Source organism: Drosophila ananassae, chromosome 3L, assembly GCF_017639315.1.
Source record: "Drosophila ananassae strain 14024-0371.13 chromosome 3L, ASM1763931v2, whole genome shotgun sequence".
NCBI classification, from domain to species: Eukaryota; Metazoa; Arthropoda; class Insecta; order Diptera; family Drosophilidae; genus Drosophila; species Drosophila ananassae.
Window position 1 is genome coordinate 17,433,109 of NC_057929.1, and position 22,613 is coordinate 17,455,721.

Below are 22,613 nucleotides of genomic sequence, written 5' to 3' on the forward strand. Positions count from 1 at the left end.
GTCCTTTCTTTACATAAGTGTGCCTCAACACCTCTACTCCAGGATTAAGTAAACAAAATCCTTAGAAATGTCCACCTTACCGGGCTATGCCTGTAACTCTAAGTATATGCACATGACGTCATTGTCTCCTTGTTGGTTCTGGCCGCTTGGCGCTTAGCTCTTGGCTCTTGGGCTCTAAGTGATTTCCAATGCAGTCGTCGGCAATGCAGGCACAGTGGTGTATAAAAGTAATTTGCATAAATGTCGAGCCGAGCGGCCAGGCCAAGCGGTGGATAATAAACTGGAGAGTGTTTGTTGAGGCCATGAAACCTCATGCACTGCATATCATGGTGCCACCACATGGAGTCACAAAATTTGCGTTCGTTTAGCACATTTCGCACATTAACCCACATGCAAAAAAAAAAGGGGGACAGCCCAGGAAAGCCTTGTTTTGTCTATTGTTACCATACCATTTTCAAGGCAGAAAGGCCTTTCTCAAACAGCTTTTTGCATAATTATCCAGAAGGTAAAAAATGCAAACAAACAAGGCGACCAAGCGACCTGGTTGGAAACACAACGCGTGGAAGCGTTTATATTTTTAGATATTTTAGAAGCCGGGAATAAATTACAGAGCTGGCTTTGCTGAAACAACATTCAGTTTATTTAAGCGAGATTCCCTGTTTTGATGTCTAATTAATTGAATTGGGGCCTAATGACATTTGCCAAACGATACGCCCACCCATCAGACAGTCAGGATGCTTAACCTTAGGTTTGCGACTCAAATTTGCATTGTTAGGCGCCACAATGTATGCTACGATAATTACACAACTCTGGCGAAATTTGCCAACTTGCAAGAGCCGTTTGCAAATGCCGGCTCTCGTATTTGCCAGATAGGATTTCAACAATAGTCCCTCTAATGAGCAGCCGAGAGGATGAACTCTGAATATCGATTGAAATATTGGACGATTATTTGGGTGTGGGGCTTGAATATCTTTTTACTCAAATCACGCCATTAATTAAAATTTTTGGAATAAGGATTAAGTTAGTATTTATGTATATTTAAGGCAATCAGGCCAATAGTAAGATTTAAGATAAAATTAAAAGGATTTGGAGTAGAAGATATACTGGAAGAAGGACTCATTTCGGAAGCAATCTAGTTTGTATATATATTGCTGATCAGTCAGCCTTGTCTCTTTTATATATTGATATGTTCTAGATGTATATGAACAAAAATCATTTAAAAATTTAATATAGAAATGTCAGACGTCCAAGGCAAGGTCGAAGCATAAACCAAAATACGAGAAAATAAAAAAAAGGAGATAGGAACGAAGGACATCGAATCCATACCAATAATGATCAACTACAAATCATCGAATCATCGACATGTCTTCGAATAACATACAAGCACACATATATAATGGAACGAAGGGTTCTCGGGAAATGATATTAATGAAGTTTCATTAAAGAGTCCAATATTATTCGTCAAATGCATATTTGTCAAATGCACTTTGGACTTAATAAACATAAAACAAATTAAAAGAGTAAATAAGAGATAATAAAGTAAAAAGGCTTTGAGCTCAAAGTTGATTCAGAAAGAAAATTAAATTTTGCAAAAACAAATATATAATTAAATGGTAACTACATGCATATCCACATATGGCAGGGAAATCGTAGGTAATGAGAACCTCTATATAAAAAAATAAAAATCAGATGTCCTTTTGGTACAAGCAGAGTATAATAAAAGAAGAGGTATAAATCAGTTGTCCCTATGGTCATAGGATATAGTAGAATATAAGACAAGAAGGGGTTTTGTAGCTCACTGGCAAAATGGATGCTGGTAAACTAAACTCCAATGATCAAATTAATCAAGTATAAAAATAAATAAAATAAATAAGAAAATAAGAACAATCACATAGGTCATTGTGATTCAAAATAAATAAATAAAATATTTCATTAATTTGCTTTAAAAACAAAATAAAATTCAGAAAATGGAACTAAAGAGAGATGAACGATATCAAGAGACCAATGATAACAAAATAAGCTAAATTTTAATAAGAAACTCATCGGCAAAATGGATGCTGGTAAACTAAACTCCAATGATCAAATTAAACAAATAAAAAATAATAAAATAAATTTAAATATAAGAAACTCGGCGGCAAAATGGATGCTGGTAAACTAAACTCCAATGATCAAATTAATGAAGTATAAAAATAAATAAAATAAATAAGAAAATAAGAACAATCCCATCGTTGTGATGCAAAATAAAGAAATAAAATATTTAATTTTTTGCTTTAAAAACAAAATAAAATTCAGCCAATGAAACTGAAAAGAGATGAACGATCAGATGGTTTGAGGTTTAAAAGGAGATCTTTCTTGCCAATGGTCAGTATCAAGAGACCAATGGTGATAACAAAATAAGCTAAATTTTAATAAGAAACCCATCGGCAAAATGGATGCTGGTAAACTAAACTCCAATGATCAAATTAAAGAAGTATAAAAATAAATAAAATAAATAAGAAAATAAGAACAATCACATAGGTCATTGTGATTCAAAATGATTCTTGAAACAACCAATGGAACTGAAGAGAGATCAACGATCAGATGGGTTGAGGGATTAAAAGATGATCTTTCTTGCCAATGGTCGGTATCAAGAGACCAATGATGATCAAACAAAAGAAAAAATAAAATAAATATTAAAATCAGAAAACCACCAGGAAAATGAATGCTGGTAAACTAAACACCAAGGAAAATTAAAGATTTAAAATAAATATAAAAATAAGAATAGCTGGGGTTTTTAAAGTTAATACCATTTTTATGCTTGATCTTCATCCTGGCTGATATGTTCAACGTGATACAGATATTAAAAATAAAAAAAATGGTTAAAATTAAATAAAATAAAAGAGGGACCAGGAGCCTATCTACTGCAATTGCTTTGCTCTAGAGTCCAATGATAATCAGAATATATAATTATAAAAATAAAATAATAGAGAAAATCGAAGTTAGGTCGTTGCCGGAACCAGGGGTAGGATAGCGATTGCTTTGGTCGTATTAAATAAATATATATATAAAAAAAAAAATTGAAATAAGAGAATAAAATAAAAGCAGAAAACAGGTGGCTATCTACTGCGATTGCTTTGCTCTAAAGTCCAACGATGATCAGACTAAATAAATATTAAAAAAATATAAAAATAAATTAAAAATAAAATATTATAGAAAAGTAGAAACCAGTCCGATGGGGTCTGGATTCAGACTGACCCAGTAGTTCTGGCCCGTGCTCGTCTTATATACAATCCGAATGTGCTTTAGTGTTGACTAATTTCCAAAAAAATCGAGGACTCCTAGGACTGCCACCTGTCTAGGGCTGTCAGGTATATATTTATATTCTCTGTCAACTATCTATATGGTCTATTATATAGGTTTTTTAAGTCATAAGATCTAAACATTCTACAAACAAGTAATGAACTACGGTTTCAATTGCGAGGTATAGAGAGTAAATAATATATTTAAAAAAGACAGTATCCTTATGTAAGGACACTTGCATGTCTTATTAAAACACCCTAGTTTAAGTGATTAATTTGAATATCTTCTGGCATTTTGTCAAGTAAGTCTGAAGCAATCTCCGAGTCCCAATTGCCTATCAAGTTGTTAATTACGCTGCGAAACACTTTCAATTATCAGGCCAGTCGTAGAATTGTCCCAAAAAAGGCAGATAAAAGGCCTAAATACAAATTGGCCTGTTTGGCTGGTGCTGTTGGCCCGGCCCGGCTGTGTAATCCCCGTTTTTGGCCTTTTGGTTTATCGTCTTGAATGGGCCAACAACCAAAAAAACAAGAACGGGAATGGCAATCAATGCGCCAAACGAGCTGGAACAACAAAAAATGTTGCCACTTTCCGTTTGTTGTTATTTATCGTGTGTTTGTTTTTGTTTTTTATCTATACTGCCATGTTGTTAATTGCCGAAAAACTCGACTGTAAGTTTTTTCAGTGTTCACTGTTCATTTTTATTTTTCTGTTTTTTTGTTTTTTTCCCAGAGCTTGTTTGCTTTGAGCACGCGCCGTTTGAAACTGCCACGCGCAACAAATTTCGGGATATAGTCCGGGTCGGGATGTTGGGGTGTTGGGGTGTTGGGGTGCAGGTGGATGGAAGGAAAAATCGTGTTTAAAATTAAACTGAGAAAACGACAGGCAACGACGGCAAATAGAAACGTTTTTATGGGCCAAGAGCGCTGCGAGCCGAGCGGTGGCAGCAACAAATGTAGATAAACGTTTTGTTACAACACATAATCGCTTCTTCTGGGGTGGCTACAACAGATACAAGCACGTCCGCCAACATACGCACAAGCAGGTGGCACAGTAGGTACTACTAAGTGAAGGATATATCCCTTAGTAGGACAGGGAAACTGAAAAATTATCAAAATAAGTGAAAGTGAAGGGTTTTATCAAGAGTTTACTGACAGTATTTTGTTAAATAATTCCAATATAAGTACAGAAATAGTTTTTAAGTTAAAGTTTATAAAATTTTCAATTTACTTAATATCTTTTAAACTACATATATCCAATAATGTATTTTAAACTTGGTAATTAGCTATTTCTAGTTTACTTTCTTGCAAGAAACTGATTTTACAATACTCATTTTTTTATCTCTATGATTAATTAAATAAAACTAACAATTATTTGATATTTAAATTTAAAAAAATAATGGTAAAGACAACCAGTACTCACTGTACTTCTCTTACAAAGCAATAGATTTTTATGAATCCGCGAGTACCGCACCAAGCTGCCACCTTTAAAGTATCTGTATCTTTGCCTGCGAACGAGTATCTGTATCCGTTGGCCGCCTGAGCGAGCAGGCAACATAATTGCTCACTAATTTAACGCTAATGGACATCAATTTAAGCATCCATCCAGCAGTTTATCATTCTGGCCATAATCATAGGGCACTAGGGGGAGGGTCGCCTCTCGAGCGGTTGTGGCTTTGGGCCAAGAGGTGTGCCAAAGAGTTTGGCACAATAAACGTCTTAAAAGTGTGCGTAGGAAGTGTAGGTAGGAGGGCTAAGGGGAGTTGAACTATTTATAGACCGACAGATGATGGCAGGCAGGTCCTTGACAAGGTCTGCTCCTGACTGGCAGGATATTCGATAATGATTTGTGGGCGAAATATTAACCAGCGAGACTCGAACTTTTCAAGACTTAAAGTAGTCCTGTAGAGACTAGGCGGCTTCAAATCCAATAGATTAAAAAATAATTGAATCTGCTCCAGACTGAAAGGCGGAGGCCAAAGGTTAACTGACAAGTCGTTGTCTTACAGCCTCCACCGCTGAGCCCTCGTCCCTTTTTCGGTTTCAAATTGAATCCGAAAGACGTTGTATATAGAAGGAATACACATATATAAGTACAAGCTGGATGTATGTTCGAAATCCCTGGCGAATTTTCCTCTTTTCGCATCGCGTGGGCTGTAAAATTCCTTTTGACAGCTTTAAGCGTTCCATTTCCATTGTGCGAGGACCCCAATACATATGCTATATATCTGTACCTATATGTATGTACGGGTGTTTATGTAACAAAAGGCATTTTGGTGGAAATGCGTGAGTCAGCGGACCGCATTATGCCCTTTGTGCTGGTAATGCCACGCCTCCTCCTTTAGTAAGCGGGGCAGCAGGCTCTCATTACGCATACGACATGTGTTCTGGGGAGCGTTAATAAATCAATACCCAGGCGTCGTAGACAAATATTGTGAAGCTGATAACCTTTTTGCTTTAACGGAAAGGAAAAGGCATGTCCTGTGACAGGACAAGGGAGAGAGAGACATGGAGAGAGTCGAAGGCAGAAACAAATAAGAAATTCGCCATTAAAGTTGCGTGACGAAGTGAAATTTGCGTCAAATACTCGCGGGACTTTCTCCTCTCCCTCTTCTTGTTGTGTATGTGTGTGTTTTTGTGTGAAAAGTCCTGACATTTGAAGAAAACGACCCAAAAGCCTGAACCTCTCGTCATGTGGCGCATTTTGGGCTCAAGTGCCGGCGGCGCCCTGAAGTATGCCTTGAAATTGCTTTGATGTGGATGCGATATTTTGTTGTCAAAATACTAACGTGGAACATACATCTATATGCCATGCACATATATAATATATATATGCCCATATCGGTGTGTGCTTAGGGTGGGAGGAGTGGCAGAAATGTCAACGAAAATTAAGTGCTTTGCTCGCCGGCTCCTTACACTTTGTGTTGGCCCTCGTTTCTCGTATTTTTTTTTCGCGATTCGCCACTTTGACGCATTGACCGGAAAAAGAAAGCATTTCACCCGAGCGTGGAGATAGCAGAAAATTTAAATCGCGACATAAAGAGGGGGCAGGCCCTAAAGGGCATTTTTATTTAAATTTTAAAATATAAGGTAGCTTTGTAAGGCTTTGTTTAGTCTAAGTTTTAAAAAATAAGCTCTACATATGTGTTAGTTTCTGAATCACAAAGAAAGTCTACCTTTTCTGTGAATGAACGCCAAATGCCATATCACTTTACTCCTGAATGAATAAAATTCATAATTGAGACCATTGTTGGCTCGTTTTTTGGGTCATTCCTTTGAAGTAAAACGCATCTCCTTTGTTGTTGAATATCCGAACCGACAATAATTCTGCACTTGAGCTCTGTGGCCTCGCTGGGAAATGTATGTATTTCCTAAAGATTTTTCCCCAAGACCTCTAGACGTATGCCGTTCTGGCCAGCATTCTACTCGACCATTTGCCGTTAACACTTAACCCAATTGGGATTCTATAGGAAGGAAGGTCAAGCTGGGTCTGAGGTGGTGGGGCACTTTCAATCCGAACTGCCAATGACAAGGACAGACCTCGATATATGGTCATGGGACATGCATAATAATTAGGGCGCCTCGAGTGCTTCTTTGTTTGAGGTCTTCCAACTGTTGAATCCACGACAACTGACCATCAAATTTTAGACATTTCCAGGCAGCTGGGCTAATTAAGTTTACACACACACACACATTGCACCCAAGTGTGTGTTCAAAGCTGGCCGTTCCTTAATGAAGTCATTTAGAGCAGTTGCTGTTTGTGGTTGAGGTGGAGGTGGAGGTTTCGGCTGCTCTTGAACCAGAAACCCAAAAAAAAAACGAGAAAATAATAAACCCACGCACAGGTGTCCCATTTCTGACCTGTTGACGTAATCCGATAGGCCAACTGACACAGAATTCCGCTAAAGGATCCTATCCTGCCAACAGGTTAGTAAACAACGGCAGTTGGTCCTTGATTTTTCGTGGCATCTGTGGCCTTTAGGATCCCAGGAATCTTCAAGGTTGTTTCAAGGCATCTTTTTTTAGAGGCTTATTTTGATTATTTTGTTATTTGATATGTTTGAAGTATTTTTTATAGTTGCTATAGGGGTTAGATGAAATTTAATTAACCAGAAAATGTATGAGATCTCTTAGAAAATTTAATTATATAATTTAAATAAAAATTATTATTAAGCAACCAACTTTCTTTTTAAAAGCAAATAAACTACTATATTTATGTCTTTAATATTTAATTATTTATATATTAAATTAAAACTATTTTTTGACCTTATATCCTTTTAAAAAATATTGAATAAATCTGCAAAAAATTGAAAACCATTTCCAGTTTTAAATGCAATTTTAAATTTGAATTCGATTTTGTTGCCAAAGTGCCAAACTTAATTTTGCAAAAGAGCAAATAACCGAGTTGGCTTTTAGTTTGGTTCGAGCCGGGGCGGAGGGGGAAAATGATGGATATTACCATAACACCCACACCCACACACACAGACACACTAGAACATTTCGAAATTTCCCGAGGCAATGTGGGTGTGTGAGTGGGTGCGGTTAGGTGCTTCCACATTTCAGCACTCCACCTGCAGCAGCTGCAGTAAAAATGACATTAAAATGGAAGTCATATGCACATGGTTAACTCGCCACGCATAACCCCCAGCCGTAATCATTTCGATGGCAGTCAAAGGGGGCAAGGTTGCAAGGTGGTACGGTGGCTAGCGGGCCATAAGCTTCGGGCCATGGTAGTAGCTGCTCTGGTGGTAAAATTAGTTTGCCTTAATCCCATAAAAAGGCAGCCACCACCTAGTTCATGGATGGTAATGACGATGATGATGCTGATGGTGCTGTGGAAATTTCATTAAAGGAATGGGAATCGGAGAGCGAATGCCAAACATAAAACTAAAATCAAAATTACAAACTGAAACCGCACTAAACTAAATAGAAATTTTAATTAGAGGGGACTGTTTTGTTAAAAAAATCAATATGGAAATTTTAGATAGAACCCTATATTTTATAAATAATATTATTTGTGATTATAGATTCGGTATTCTCTTTTCCACCTTTTGTAATCAGCTTTCATAGCCTCAAAATCGTCAAAATTCGCTTACCACAGTCAGGTCCTTAACAGTCAGGTCTTAAAGTCCTTGTTGCTATTTTATAACTGAGTCCTTTCCCTAGCAGATACATTTTATATACTATATGCTCCTTGCCATTCAACTGCCGTGCATTTTTTCCTCTCTAGCTGCCGATTTTCTATCCGGCAGCTGGCGGAAATTGTGAGGAAATGAAAATGGTTTAACTTTTCTTTCTTCTGGTGTGTGTTCTGGCTTCCAACCATCCTATCCTCTCCATCCAAATCCTTGACTGATGGTCGGAAAATGAGTGGGGCATGGGGGCATGGGGGCAGCTAGACATTGCTTCAGTCTCCCATTACTTGAGCCGGGCTATTTATAGTATTTTTTTTCTTCTAATAGCTCTGTAGTTTTCAGTTGTTTGTGCAATTGCGTTTCGTTTGCTTGGACGGCGGTGCGTTGAGTGAACCACCTTGACCCACTCTAATTGCAACGTCTAATACCGTCTGACAACAACAACAACAACCGTCCGACAGAATTGGCTTTTTACTTTTTTTTAACACATTTTTTGTATTTTTTTAGTCGGTCAGCCAATCAGCAATAACAACACTTAAACGCTCAATTGGATATCGAGTCGAGAGATTTTTCGATTAAATTTTCATCGAGGTTTTTGGTTTTGTGGAAACCTTTATTAGTTTTAAATATTTATATTTGTTCCGCCCGGCCGCAGGGCAAGTTGAATATTAATGAAGTTAATTGAAAAAGTTTGCTAACCAACCGCGGGGATAACAAAAACAATCAGCACTCACTGGCACAATATCCTGCCAGGCATTGCCAGCCATTCCCAGGCCTTCCCAGGCAGCAGCCAAAAATTAATTTTCCAAATTAGGCCAAATAAAATGTTGCGGCCCAGAAGACGCCAGAAGAAAAGTACTTTCCTCAAAATGCCGCCCTCGCAAAACATTATTCCACCCACACCCCACCACCCTCAGAGAGCCGAGTCTCAATATGCAATTTACATAATTACGCATATTTCGAGCAAAACTTATAAATATTTATGTGAATGCTTCAAAAATTAAGTTGTTTGCTGGTGATTTTTGGGAAAAATAAGAATCTATTTAAAATAAGTCAGAAGCACTTCTAGAGTGAAGGTTTTCGACTAAGTGATACCTGGTACTCTTCTCTTTTGACTTAATTTATTTTTATAAAGATTGTTTTTATTTCAACTAATCTTTCAAAAAATATGTTCTCAAAATGATTCAATTCTCTTAAAAAATGTTGATTCATATTTTTGCAAAGAAACAAGCCAAATAAAAGGTCTATAGCTCCCAAAAAAGCTATCTTATGGTATGGAGATCTCTACGATCGTATAGTTGGACAGAGAGACCTTAATTATTCACACTGTGAAAGACCAAATTGGATGCTTGTAAAAAGACAGCTCCCCAATTGCCCTCTAAGGCAAGCCAAACTTCTAGGCTTTCCAAGACTCTCATTCACTTTTCTTTTTGTGTTTTTTTTTATTTTGTAAGTATTTAATAATTAATAGATTTAAGGTTTGTTTTATGCTCTAAAGTACCCATATTGTGATATATTACACATTGCTGCACAGGTTCTTCTTACTTAAATAAATAAATAATAAAACAACAAAAAATTTATTGGGTAGGAGATGATGCTTTCTCGCAGTGTTCTCTTTAACTACCTGATGTAAAAAATAATAAGATAATAAGATCTATATAAATCAGATGTCCCTGTGGTCATAGACAAGAAGGGGTTTTGTAGCTCACTGGCAAAATGGATGCTGGTAAACTAAACTCCATTGATCAAATTAAAGTATAAAATAAATAAAATAAAGAAGAAAATAAATTGTGATGCAAAATAAATAAATAAGTTATTTCATTATTTTGCTTCAAAAACAAAATAAAATTCAGCCAATGGAACTAAAGAGAGCAACGATCAGATGGGTTGAAAAGATGATCTTTCTTGTCAATGGTCGGTATCAAGAGACCAATGATGATCAAACTAAAAAAAAAAACAAAATAAAATAAATATTAATATTAAAAAGCCACTAGGGGTTTTGTAGCTCACTGGCAAAATGGATGCTGGTAAACTAAATTCCAATAATCAAATTAAAGAAGTATAAAATAATAAAATAAATTTTAATAAGAAACTCATCAGCAAAATGGATGCTGGTAAACTAAACTCCAATGATCAAATTAAACAAATAAAAAATAATAAAATAAATTTAAATATAAGAAACTCGGCGGCAAAATGGATGCTGGTAAACTAAACTCCAATGATTAAATTAATGAACTATAAAAAAAAATAAAATAAATAAGAAAATAAGAACAATCCCATCATTGTGATGCAAAATAAAGAAATAAAATATTTCATTTTTTTGCTTTAAAAACAAAATAAAATTCAGCCAATGAAACTGAAAAGAGATGAACGATCAGATGGTTTGAGGTTTAAAAGGAGATCTTTCTTGCCAATGGTCGGTATCAAGAGACCAATGGTGATAACAAAATAAGTTAAATTTTAATAAGTAACTCATCGGCAAAATGGATGCTGGTAAACTAAACTCCAATGATCAAATTAAAGAAGTATAAAAATAAATAAAATAAATAAGAAAATAAGAACAATCCCATAGGTCATTGTGATTCAAAATAAATAAATAATTTATTTCATTAATTTTTTTTAAAAACAAAATAAAATTCAGCCAATGGAACTGAAAAGAGATCAACGATCAGATTGGTTGAGGGATAAAAAGATGATCTTTCTTGCCAATGGTCGGTATCAAGAGGCCAATGATGATCAAACAAAAGAAAAAATAAAATAAATATTAAAATCAGAAAACCACCAGGAAAATGAATGCTGGTAAACTAAACACCATGGAAAATTAAAGAATCAAAATAAATATAAAAATAAGAAAAGCTGGGGTTTTTAAAGGTAATACCATTTTTATGCTTGATCTTCATCCTGGCTGATATGTTCAACGTGATACAGATATTAAAAATAAAAAAAAATGGTTAAAATTAAATAAGAGGGACCAGGAGCCTATCTACTGCAATTGCTTTGCTCTAGAGTCCAATGATAATCGGAATATATAATTATAAAAATAAAATAATAGAGAAAATCGAAGTTAGGTCGTTGCCGGAACCAGGGGTAGGATAGCTATTGCTTTGGTCGTATTAAATAAATATTTAAATAAAAAAAAATTGAAATAAGAGAATAAAATAAAAGCAGGAAACAGGTGGCTATCTACTGCGATTGCTTTGCTCTAAAGTCCAACGATGATCAGACTAAATAAATATTAAAAAAATATAAAAATAAATTAAAAATAAAGTATTATAGAAAAGTAGAAACCAGTCCGATGGGGTCTGGATTCAGACTGACCCAGTAGTTCTGGCCCGTGCTCGTCTTATATACAACCCGAATGTGCTTTAGTGTTGACTAATGCCCAGAAAAGAACTTTCAGGATTTCCAGGACTACCATAAATAAGCTCTAAAGGGCTGCCAGGTATTCGTTTGTGTCTATCTGTTATATATAGAAAGTCCTTCTCGGTTCATTCATACCATTAAATAATAGGATGTAAATGTTTTAAAAACTTAAAAGATTAACTATAAATAAAATTGAAAGAATAGAGCAAAGAGACGACCATCTATATATGGATTTTATTTATTTCCCATTATATTTTTAACTGCATTGCACTCTTTTGAGATAAAATATAACCACCTTCAAGGGTATAAATGTCGTTTTCTGAAAAAGTTCCTTATAAAACTATTGGCATTAGTGTTTTGTTAAAATTAAATATAAAAAATACGCCCCTTGGGAGTTTGGTAAACTTGGATTTTTTTTAAATTAGTGTATAAAACATCTTAGAATCTCTACAAGATATTTTCGAAGTCTTGGCTATTTAATTCGAATTATTTTAGTGAATCATAAAATGTTCTCGACTGTTTATCGGTTCAGAAGTAGTTTATTATCACGTTTTTGAATGCATCACTCTGTGACCTCATACACCCCTGTGTGTTGTCAAATTTAACAAAAAGACAATGCCAACGAAATGAATTTCTATAAAAAAAATATGGAAACTTAGGAGAATTACCCTTACCCGTAAATCAAATTGCAAACATTTTTAACATGAATCTCACGTATGTCGTTTTCGACGAACGACCGACCCAGCCAGCCCAAAATCCGAAAACTCAAATTGTGCAATGTTGAATCATGACGATGGATGACGATGTCAGGTAGTGACAGCCACAACCACAGAGGGCGACATCGTGCAACAACCATCTATGTAACTATATGTGTGTGGACGAACAACGCCATCAGCTGCGGTGACAACAATGACAACAACGAGTCGCTGATGGCGATGGATTGGCGGTGATTCCGCGGGGCGGTAATTGCCAACTAAATGACCGACAGGCGGCAGGTGACCGCCGGGTACCAGGGTCTAACCCAGTCCCACCTCTTGCTGAACCTTTGGACACATTTCGGGTGTTATATTGCACCGCATGTGGTGCCTGGTGGGGAGTCTATAATCGCGCATTCGAAGTTTGTATTTTGTAATCACTTTTTGGCGGAAATATTTTCAGCAATTTCGTGATATGTGATTTACAGAAATATGAGAGAAATAAAATAATAAAAAATATAGCTTTTATGGGCTTTGAGGCATTGTCTTTTCCTTAAAATAAATATAAACTTGATTTACCTTTCAATATTAATATAAAATTGTATTTATTTTCAGCACAAATATGTCGAGCGATTCGAGTCGAAGGATCCAGGTGCCCGATGAGCTGAAGGAGGTCCTGTTGCAGTTTTCGATCGCCTTTCTGGTCGAACAGCCCCCGGATGTGATCGACTATGCCGTCGAATACTTCACCAAACTGCAAGCCGACCGTCCCAGTGTCCTCAACACGGATCAGAGTACCGATGATCAGGTTAGCGTCAACTCACAGGATGCCGATGGTGAGTGCTTTTCGCTTTAGTCCTTTGTTTCAGGGTGCTGTCTCCCCTCTGGTTCGAGGTTCGAGGATGAAGGAAGAAATTCGATTGCGTGTCCTGTCATCTTTGGGTTCTTGGGGCCAAGTAGTTGGCATTTTCTAGCTGCCGCGTGTTGTAAAATTCTAGCTAGAGTTATTTTTAGTCTCCTAGTTTTTTCCTTTTATTTCTTTTATGAGTTTTTGCGTTATTTCCGTCATGCAATTTGCTGTAAACTTTCGCTGTAAACCTCTGACGTCAGCAGTGTCAGTTTTTGGGGAAAGGAAAATCTGCTCATGAATTCCCCGGACAGTTTCTGTTCTGACCAGAAGCTACATATATCAAGAGCCAAATCAAGATTTATTCTGTCTTGTAATGTTTTTCGGCAAAAATTGAAAAGTTTGTGGCGAGAAGGGCAGTCGTCTCTGGCGTTTGGCACGTGTTCAGATAATTAGCCCTGCCACCACGCATATGGCCATAAATCTTTGGCGCCCATCGCACCACGAGCATACAAAATACCAAATTAAATAATGATGGTGATGAAGCTTTAGCCAGAGTTCAATTTGTTTCCACCTCCATCCCATCCCATCTGCCTTGGATGGGGCCTTTGTTCACAGCTTCCTTTTGCGTGTTTATCTTCCGGTTAATCAAACACGCAGCCCTCGAGGGATGCCATGTCAAGTGGTTGGACAGAGACCGACTGAGATTCCCCGAAAGAGACGGGGCATAAAATACAAAATGTGAGAAAGAGAGAGCGAGAGCGAGGTGAAATGGGGCAAACTGGTCCTGTCATTAAAAATCTATTAATTGTGCACACAGCAGCCCCAGAGGAGGGCTCAGTCAACATGACTGCAGCTGGCAATCCTTTCTCCGCTCCATAGTTTGTGTATGGATGCCATGTACAGTTTTCATTCCATAATGCCAACAAAAGGCAGTAATTAATATTGGATTGGTTATTTAAAGAAGGTTTTATATAAAGATATTATATATTATTGGCTTTATTAGTAGTTCAATCAGTTTAACTGGTACACTATGGTCATTCCTTATCCAATCGAACAATAAATGATAAGATTTAGTTTTGAAACTAAGAAGGAAACTTAAATACAAGTATTTTATATTCTATTTAAGATTTTTGTGGATACTTATTTAATACAAATATGTGTTTATGGAACTGTTTATTTTAAAACCTGTAGTTCTAATTTACTTTCTACTAATGTATGTACTTCTAATACTTTGTTTCTATTTAAATGAAAACTACTTGTTTCTGATACTTTTTTTATAGAACCACTAAACAACTTCCAAATTTTTAGACATAATGTTGGGAAGTATTTAAACTTTCAAGTTTTGAGAATAACTATAAATTTCTAAAAATAATTTTCATCATAAATCCAATGAAATAATGGTTTTCGTTCTAAAAAACACATTTTTCAAATAAAGAACTTAAAAAACAACGCAAAAAACTTTAAGATTTTAGTCCTTAAACTATTATATAATCCTTCTAACTAAAATCATCAACTATAAAGCCTATATACAGATTTTTAAAAGCAGCGATTTATCCTTTAGAATTTTTTTAGTCAGAAGTCTGGCCTGACATTTTATTGGATTTGTCTCACTATTTTAATCCCGGCGGGATCTCTTGTTCTGTGATGGCCATACCGGATGGCCAGAAATGCCTTCGGGCCGGGTAGCCTCCACTGGAGCGAAAGCGTCACGCAAATAGCCACTGGCCCCGCCTACAACCATGCCAGTGCCAGGCCCGCCCCTGTTCCGCCTACCAGCTCCCACCTCCCACCTCCACTTGCACCTGCCACACTTTTTAGACTATCCCGACCGCGTTTCATCGATCGGTGTCTGTATTTTTGTGCTTTGATGTCTATTTGTGGCAGAAAAAAGAAAAACCTTGCCGCGCCACAAAGTCCTTGCTTAAATCAGAGAGAGCAAGAGCGAGAGCTTTAAAGTCCTAAAGCGTGTGCCACGAATATTGCGTATACGCAGCGTGAGCCTAACAACGTGGCTTAATGGGGACCCTTTATTTTTTCTGCTGCCAACTAAAAGGTGTACAACGGTATGCCCTGCTGACCAAACAAGGTACATTTTATTAACGCTCATATTGGCCACAGAGTCATCCAGCCAGGGAGCGGGAGGCGTCGGCTTGGCAGGACCACTTGGTCCACTGGAGCATACTGATGAACAGCTCAGCAGCCGCATTCGCTTCATCGGGCACACAGGGCGCATGACACGCCGCCGGGGGGGTGCCACCATTTGCGAGGCAGGGCGGGGCGGTGTGGCAGCGAGCTACATTTCAACATTATTGACATGCCAGCGGCGATTGTGGAAGGACTCTAGGCCCAGGCCCAGGACCAGGCCCAGGCACTGGCACTGGCAAACCTGAACGGAAATACTTGTCGCTCCAGCCAGCTGTCTCTTATTTTATATATATCTATTTTTTTCATTTATCTCCCCTCTCAGCCTCACTCTCAGGGTCCTGTCGCCGTCTGTCCCACCCTCCTGTTGCGCTTAATAATAATGTGTATATGAATGCTTATGTGAGGAGCTGAGGGAATGCTCATGTTAATCAAGACAAAGGAACTGTGGGTGCTATTTATAATCGCACTGAGCATAAAAAGTGGGGGTGTTGCTGCAATTTTAATGAATTTAATGAGTTTTTGTAATAAGCACAAGGATTTTTCTTTCCAGTCCACATTCTTTCCTTGTAATACTTCAGATATCAATTTTTTTGGTTTCTAGAAACATACAGGTTTTTGAAAAAGTAACTATTTTTGTATTATTATTATTATCTCAAAGATAATTAAATAGGATCATAAATATTTTATCCTTAGGATGTATATACATTATCCTTAGAAAATATATGAAGATTTGGTTGAGAAAAACCTTTCAAAAATCTATGAAACAAACATTAATTTCATAAATATTTAAATAAAATACCTATGACATACATATTTTCTTTTCTGTAAATTTCTTAACTTTAAATATGTATATATTTATAATCAAAAAATAAGTAAATGATAAGCCTAATAGAGAATCTGTTCTTTTCCCTAAAAGACAATACAAAAAATAGGCATTTTGTATAAGAAATATGATTCAAAGTGTTTAAAACTATCTAATTAGAAACAAAAATGGTCAAATTATCATAGACCATTTTATATTTTAGATTGTTTATTAGTCTTGTTATTGATAAATTATTATAAACCGAGAGACCAATCTAGGTAAAAGCTTATGAGTTTTTGGCCAACTTCTAAGGCCTAAAGAATGGTCTATTTCCACCTATAAAACCCCTATTTTGTTGACTGTACAGTGAACAAGGCTCTGCCGACAGACAACTCGACTGACACCCATACAGAGGCGATTCCGTATAAATAGACAGCCGACATTCAGTGGTCCGCTTGAGTGGCGTGTTCTGCTGCCTACTTACAGGCACTATTTCCGCCTTGGTTTGACGTTTGGCTGTCAACGGCGGGCGACTCCGGAGCCTGTTTCTGGTTGCTGGTTGGTGCTACAGATGGCACAGATGCTGCTGCTGGTGGTGCGGATGCTGCGGCACTCTTGTGGCACCAACATTGGCACTTTCAGTCGCTCGGCAGACGTCACAACGACAGCACGCACATAAACTCGCATCCGCACCAAGAAGCGCCTTTCATCGAGCCAGTGAGCCAAGCCGGGCTCCTGCCGTTGGCCATTCATACTACGGTTACCTCGTCAACTAGCTGACTGTCATCGTGTGATTGTCAGCCCGTCAGTGTCTGTTTGTCAGTCAGGCTGTCGATCTCCACCCTGTCATCGTCACTCGCACTGGCACTCGTCCTGGCTGTCGTCCTGGCACTCGTCCTTGTCTGAGACTGCTAATGAAATTAATGCAGTCAACTTTTTATTTGTCATCCTTAATTGAATTCGCAAGCTTATTTGCAAGTGTGCATGTGTGTTTGTGGAGCAGGCAACTTACTTTAATTGAAATACTTTCGGTGCATCATTTGCCAAATGATATTCAAAGTTTTGTGAGACACCAGTTGGTGGCGTCAGTTGAATCAACTATTTGAGGGACTTGACACAAAACTTTAAGAGTCTTTAGGAAGACAATCCAGATGCAATTTGCAGTTGATATTTCATTCATCAGTTTGTAAATCAAAAATTTCAAATGTCAAAAGCAAGACAATTGACTTGAGATTTTCCCCATGGCCTGAGTTTGAGAATTTCCATGAATGATTTCAAAAGTGTTTCATTTTCCCCACCAAATAAAGTGATTGCCAACCTATCACAGCAATCATAAATCCTGACAAAAAATACTTGAAAATTTCAACCTCGGATGGAATCAAGTGCAAAATCAGAGGCTGTAATAAAAAAAATAACAAGTGTAGAGCACGACGGCAATTTCTGTCCAAGTTACGGGTACGTGTCGGTGTTGTTTTACAGTTACGGGCACACAAAGCAAACAGCCGGACGGACTTGGACAAATACTTGCCAGCAACCGCACCCGCCGGAGACAGAGAGGAGAACACATAGACATGGTGGTGCTGCACTTTGCCATTTGGCTGTGACTTGGCTTACTTGGATTTTTGTGGCCCAACTTGGGTAAGGAGGTGGCTGGCTGGTGGAAAAGCTGGTGGAAAATTGAGAGTGCGTGGCTGTGTGGATGTAATTGCATCATTAAGTTGACACTCTGCCTGCCAACTTGACACGACGACGACGTGGACGAGTGGAAAACTGCGGGCAGTGCAGTGTGCAAACAATTTGCCAAATCCGAAACTCGATTCGAGTGATTCTGGTTCTGATTTCTGATTTCTGATTCCTGAGAGATATACACAAAATATATGTAAACACAAACACTCTCGAAATCGACTGACTTGCTGAAGGCTTCGCCAAACATTCGAGTGCATAAATATTTATTACGCATACGCAGCGTGTGACGGGAAAGCTAAGCCAGTTCCAGTGCCAGTGTTTGCCTTTAAAACATCACTCACCTTGAGTTACATACACTCTCTTATAACAAAATTGTATATATTGCAATACAGATATTTTTGTTTCTAGTTATTTTTTCAAACGTGTTCATGCTTAACAGGTTTTTGTTCAATTTCAAATCGTTACTAAATTCGGCGACACGCACAAAAACCAAATCACCAACCAACAACAGCAGCCACTGCAATTGAAAATGTCTACTCAGGTGTCTGGTAATTTATTGGCTGGTAAGCTCACAGCTCGACTGAAGCAGAAATTACATTTTGTTGACCATATTGTACAAAAAAATATACTCAAAGGCATCAAGCTCACTTTAGGTGTTGCGGCTGTGGGTTCGACTTGAATTTATAATTGCAGCAATTGGCGCAGCGGCTTAAAATAAGGGGAAAAGCATTTAAAAAGCAGCTCAAATTGTTGTAAAATGATGAGCGCTGATTGCTTCGAAAGCCCCGGCTAGTAGCGCAAGTAGCTTTCAAGGGAAATCTCAGATGAAGAATGCTTTGAATTCTCCAGGAAATAAAATCTACAAGATAGCTTTAAAACAAAAGATAGCAGAACACTAAGAAAAATAGTGCTAAGCCTTAAAATAAATACATTTTGGTGGGTTTCTATTAAAAGTCTTAAATTTTATGTTTTATTTTATTTATATAATTTTAAATTATTTATTTTTTTGTGCATAAAAAGTATATAGTACTTGTTAGAGAATTCCATTAGATTATGCTGTCTCTCGTTGATATACGAGCTCCTCCTCGGATGCAGTTTCATTTGAAATGCAATTGAAATACCAGCAGGGGATCTGCCAGAGTGGCAAATTCCACTCAGATGGTACACATTTCAAGGCATTTTCAGGTCGTTACATAACCAGAAGATGATGGTTTTTTTGTTCAAAAAGATAACTGAAACTTTTAATATAGTTGTATTAACATTAATGTGATTTATGCCCTTATTTCATCCCACAGAACCACCAGTTATGGCCACTTCTCGCCGCAAATCAGTCTTCGCGGAGGCCTACGACCCGGAGGCAGATGATGACGATGATGGTGCCACTGCCGTATTCCCCAAGACAGATGACCAGCGGGCCCGACTTGTCGAATCGGTGAAGAACGTCCTTCTCTTCCGTTCCCTCGAAAAGGAGCAGGTTCGTGGCAGTTGTCTATTCCACTACATAAATCATAAATCCCCAGGCAGGCGGGTTGACAGGCAGGCACACATACTGCCTGCGGTTTACTTTTTGGCATCGCGTGTGCCAGGATTATCCCCTTTTGGTTGCCCTCCTCTTCATTGTATCCTTTTGTAACCGATTTGTTTTTGCAGATGAACCAGGTCCTGGATGCGATGTTCGAGCGAAAGGTTCAGCCAGGCGATTATATCATTCGCCAGGGCGACGACGGCGATAACTTTTATGTTATTGAATCGTAAGTAAAACAAAACAAATTTCCAATCAAACTTCATGAATAATGCTTGCCAGTCATGATTGTCTTATTCTTTTTTCTTTTTTGAAGGAAAAAGTTTTGTATTTCGGTATAGACATATATAGGCATTAAAAAAAGTTAATATATTACGTAAATCAATGGTTTTGTGAATGGGAAAAATGTAACTGAAAAGATTATTTATTTTCAAGTTCAATCTACTTGTAAGTTAGATAGATAGTGGGTTATAAATATAAGCTCATATAGTCCAAATATTTAAATTGAAATAATAGAGAACAGCTAGGATTTTAATAAAATATTTAAAATAAAGAAAACACAATAAAAATTCCACATTTTCAGCAACAATAACTGCAACCGCTTCAATTTGCATTTCTTTCTGCAATTTAAACAATTTTCTAAGAATTATTACCGCATAATCGCTCAGGCATACCGACAAGAGCACCATTCATTTATTTGCGGCCTAATTAATGTGTATTTGAATTGGAATTTATATTTGATATGGCAATTAATAGGCATTTACATATTGATGAGCAAACATGTACCGCATCAATTATAAATTGCAATCAATTAAACGTGCATTTTTCTCTCTTCTCTCCCTCTCTGTCTGTTTTTGAAACTGAACCTTAACCCTCAACCGTCAAATCCCCAACCGCTACAGTGGCATCTACAAAGTGTATATTAATGACAAGCACATTAACACCTACAATCACACTGGACTCTTTGGTGAATTAGCGCTGCTCTACAACATGCCCAGGTATGTGATGCGAACTAGCCCCCACGAAACATGGTATTTGATTGATTCATTATGCCAAATTTTCCGCGGTGTCTGAGCCACAATTACAACGTGTTAATAGGCTTATAAATAGACTTTACTGATAATCAAATATCTAATTCGGATATCCAGAGCTGCCACCGTCCAGGCGGAAACGAACGGATTGCTGTGGGCCATGGATCGCCAGACCTTCCGGCGCATCCTATTGAAGTCCGCATTCAGAAAGCGGAAAATGTACGAGGAGCTGTTGAACAGTGTGCCGATGCTGAAGGCTTTGCAGGTGGGTAGCCACGCCTTTCGCCCTAAATCATTCTCCCCAACCATATCTAATGGCTTGTGCTTTCCAGAACTATGAACGCATGAATCTGGCAGATGCTTTGGTTTCAAAGAGCTACGATAACGGAGCACGCATCATCAAGCAGGGTAAGTCTCAGAAAATGATACATAAATGGAGTTCTTATAAATATTAGTTTATGAAACTCTTGAAAACGTTGAAATATTTTACCCACAAGTTCAGTTTTTGCTTCCCAAAGGACACTCTTTCTAAAAAGCATCGATTTCTCTTACCTTTCCCCAGGTGACGCCGCCGATGGCATGTACTTCATCGAGGAGGGCACCGTGTCCGTCCGCATGGACCAGGAGGACGCCGAGGTGGAGATCTCGCAGCTGGGCAAGGGCCAGTACTTTGGCGAGCTGGCTCTGGTGACACATCGGCCACGTGCCGCCTCCGTTTATGCCACGGGTGGTCCCGTCAAGCTAGCATGTGAGTGTCCTGCCAACTGTCTGGCCCGTGTGTGCCCCATGTGCCCCATGTGCCCCGCGGCGGCGACACGGAATGCCTTTCAGTTACAGTTGATCTCTCCCAGACACCAGTTCCATTCCGTCGCACTATATTGCTTGGCCTAATCCCTAATGCTTTTGTTTATTTGTTTTTTGTATTTTTTCCACCACCACCCTCTCCCACACACCACCCCCACTATCCTCCCCCTATGTATGTGATGTATTTGTTGTGCGCCTCTGTGTGTATCCGTAGTCTTGGATGTAATTTGCTTCGAGCGCCTCATGGGAAAGTGCAGCGGGGGCATCCAGCGTAGTATCAGCGAGTATCGCTATTTGGAACAGGACCTGCGCGAATACTTCGATAACTTGAATTTGATTTAATCTTAGTTAGGAGACTAGATTGCGACCTCTTTTGGACGAGTTTTTGGAGGAAAATTATAACTAAGTTAATTAAAAGTGGTCTTTTGTTTAGAAAATGTTTAAATGTCATTTCTATGAGATAACTAGCTTACAAGTTAAGAATTTTGTTTAAGTTTTGATCCTTTTCATAATTATTATAGTAATTATCGTAATAGACCACAACGAATCTCCTCCTAACCTCCTAAAAAAGTCCAAATGAGAGCGTTTAAATAACTTTTTCCTCTAACATCTATTTATAACAATTCCTAATTTAAAACCTGAAACTCCGTCCAGTCCTAGACACCGAGGCCTTTGAACGCATTATGGGCTTCCTGACCGATGTCCTTAAGCGCAATATCGTGATCTACGAGCAAATGTTCACCGACATGGCCCGCCGCAACACCAATTTGTGAATGAGTCAAGTTTATATAATTATTTTGATTATCTTTCGTGTTTCGCATTACCTTTCGGATTGTTCAACAAAATTCTCAAATGTAGAGCCAACAGTTTTCCGGAAATTCTTGCAGAAACATTCCAAATTTTTTATTTTCTTTAATATAAAAAAAATTATTAAAAAGAAGAAAGGAGTTTTTTTTTCCCCTACACACAATCGCCTTCAAAAACATGTCCTATCATCGTTCCCCCAAAAATAAATGAAGAATGAAAAACAGCTCAATGAATACTGAAAACGCCTGAAGATGACACAGGCATCAATGGGTTAATGGATCGGTAAGACTCGGCTATATAGAAGCTATAAGGGGCCTGTGGTGATCAAGAGATCGAGAATGAGTAAATGGATGGAAGGATTTGGGTTTCGGAGCGTGTGCTAACCAGTTGTTTTGATTAAGAATTACTAAACCCCTGTTCCCAGAGAAGTCCTTGTTTCCCGGCATGCACTATGTGTTTTTTATTCAACTAAAAATGTCAACAAACAATTAATAA

At 37.9% G+C, this 22,613-nt stretch overlaps 1 protein-coding gene across 3 annotated transcripts in view; it reads left to right on the forward strand.

Annotated features, from left to right (window-relative positions):
- LOC6496565 (cAMP-dependent protein kinase type II regulatory subunit) overlaps positions 1-22,613 on the forward strand; it is a 40,473-nt gene that overhangs the window by 9,700 nt on the left and 8,160 nt on the right. Inside the window, exons 3-10 of one of the 3 annotated variants that reach the window (XM_032450094.2) lie at positions 13,087-13,307; positions 19,250-19,428; positions 19,605-19,705; positions 20,379-20,474; positions 20,625-20,772; positions 20,840-20,915; positions 21,070-21,255; positions 21,966-22,244. In XM_032450094.2, coding sequence (XP_032305985.1) covers positions 13,094-13,307; positions 19,250-19,428; positions 19,605-19,705; positions 20,379-20,474; positions 20,625-20,772; positions 20,840-20,915; positions 21,070-21,255; positions 21,966-22,084 — 1,119 coding nt within the window. In that variant the 5' untranslated portion in view covers positions 13,087-13,093 and the 3' untranslated portion in view covers positions 22,085-22,244. Of the gene's footprint in view, positions 1-13,086; positions 13,308-19,249; positions 19,429-19,604; positions 19,706-20,378; positions 20,475-20,624; positions 20,773-20,839; positions 20,916-21,069; positions 21,256-21,525; positions 22,245-22,613 lie in introns of those variants that run through there. The other 2 variants (XM_044715849.1, XM_001961128.4) reach the window with 2 other exon arrangements.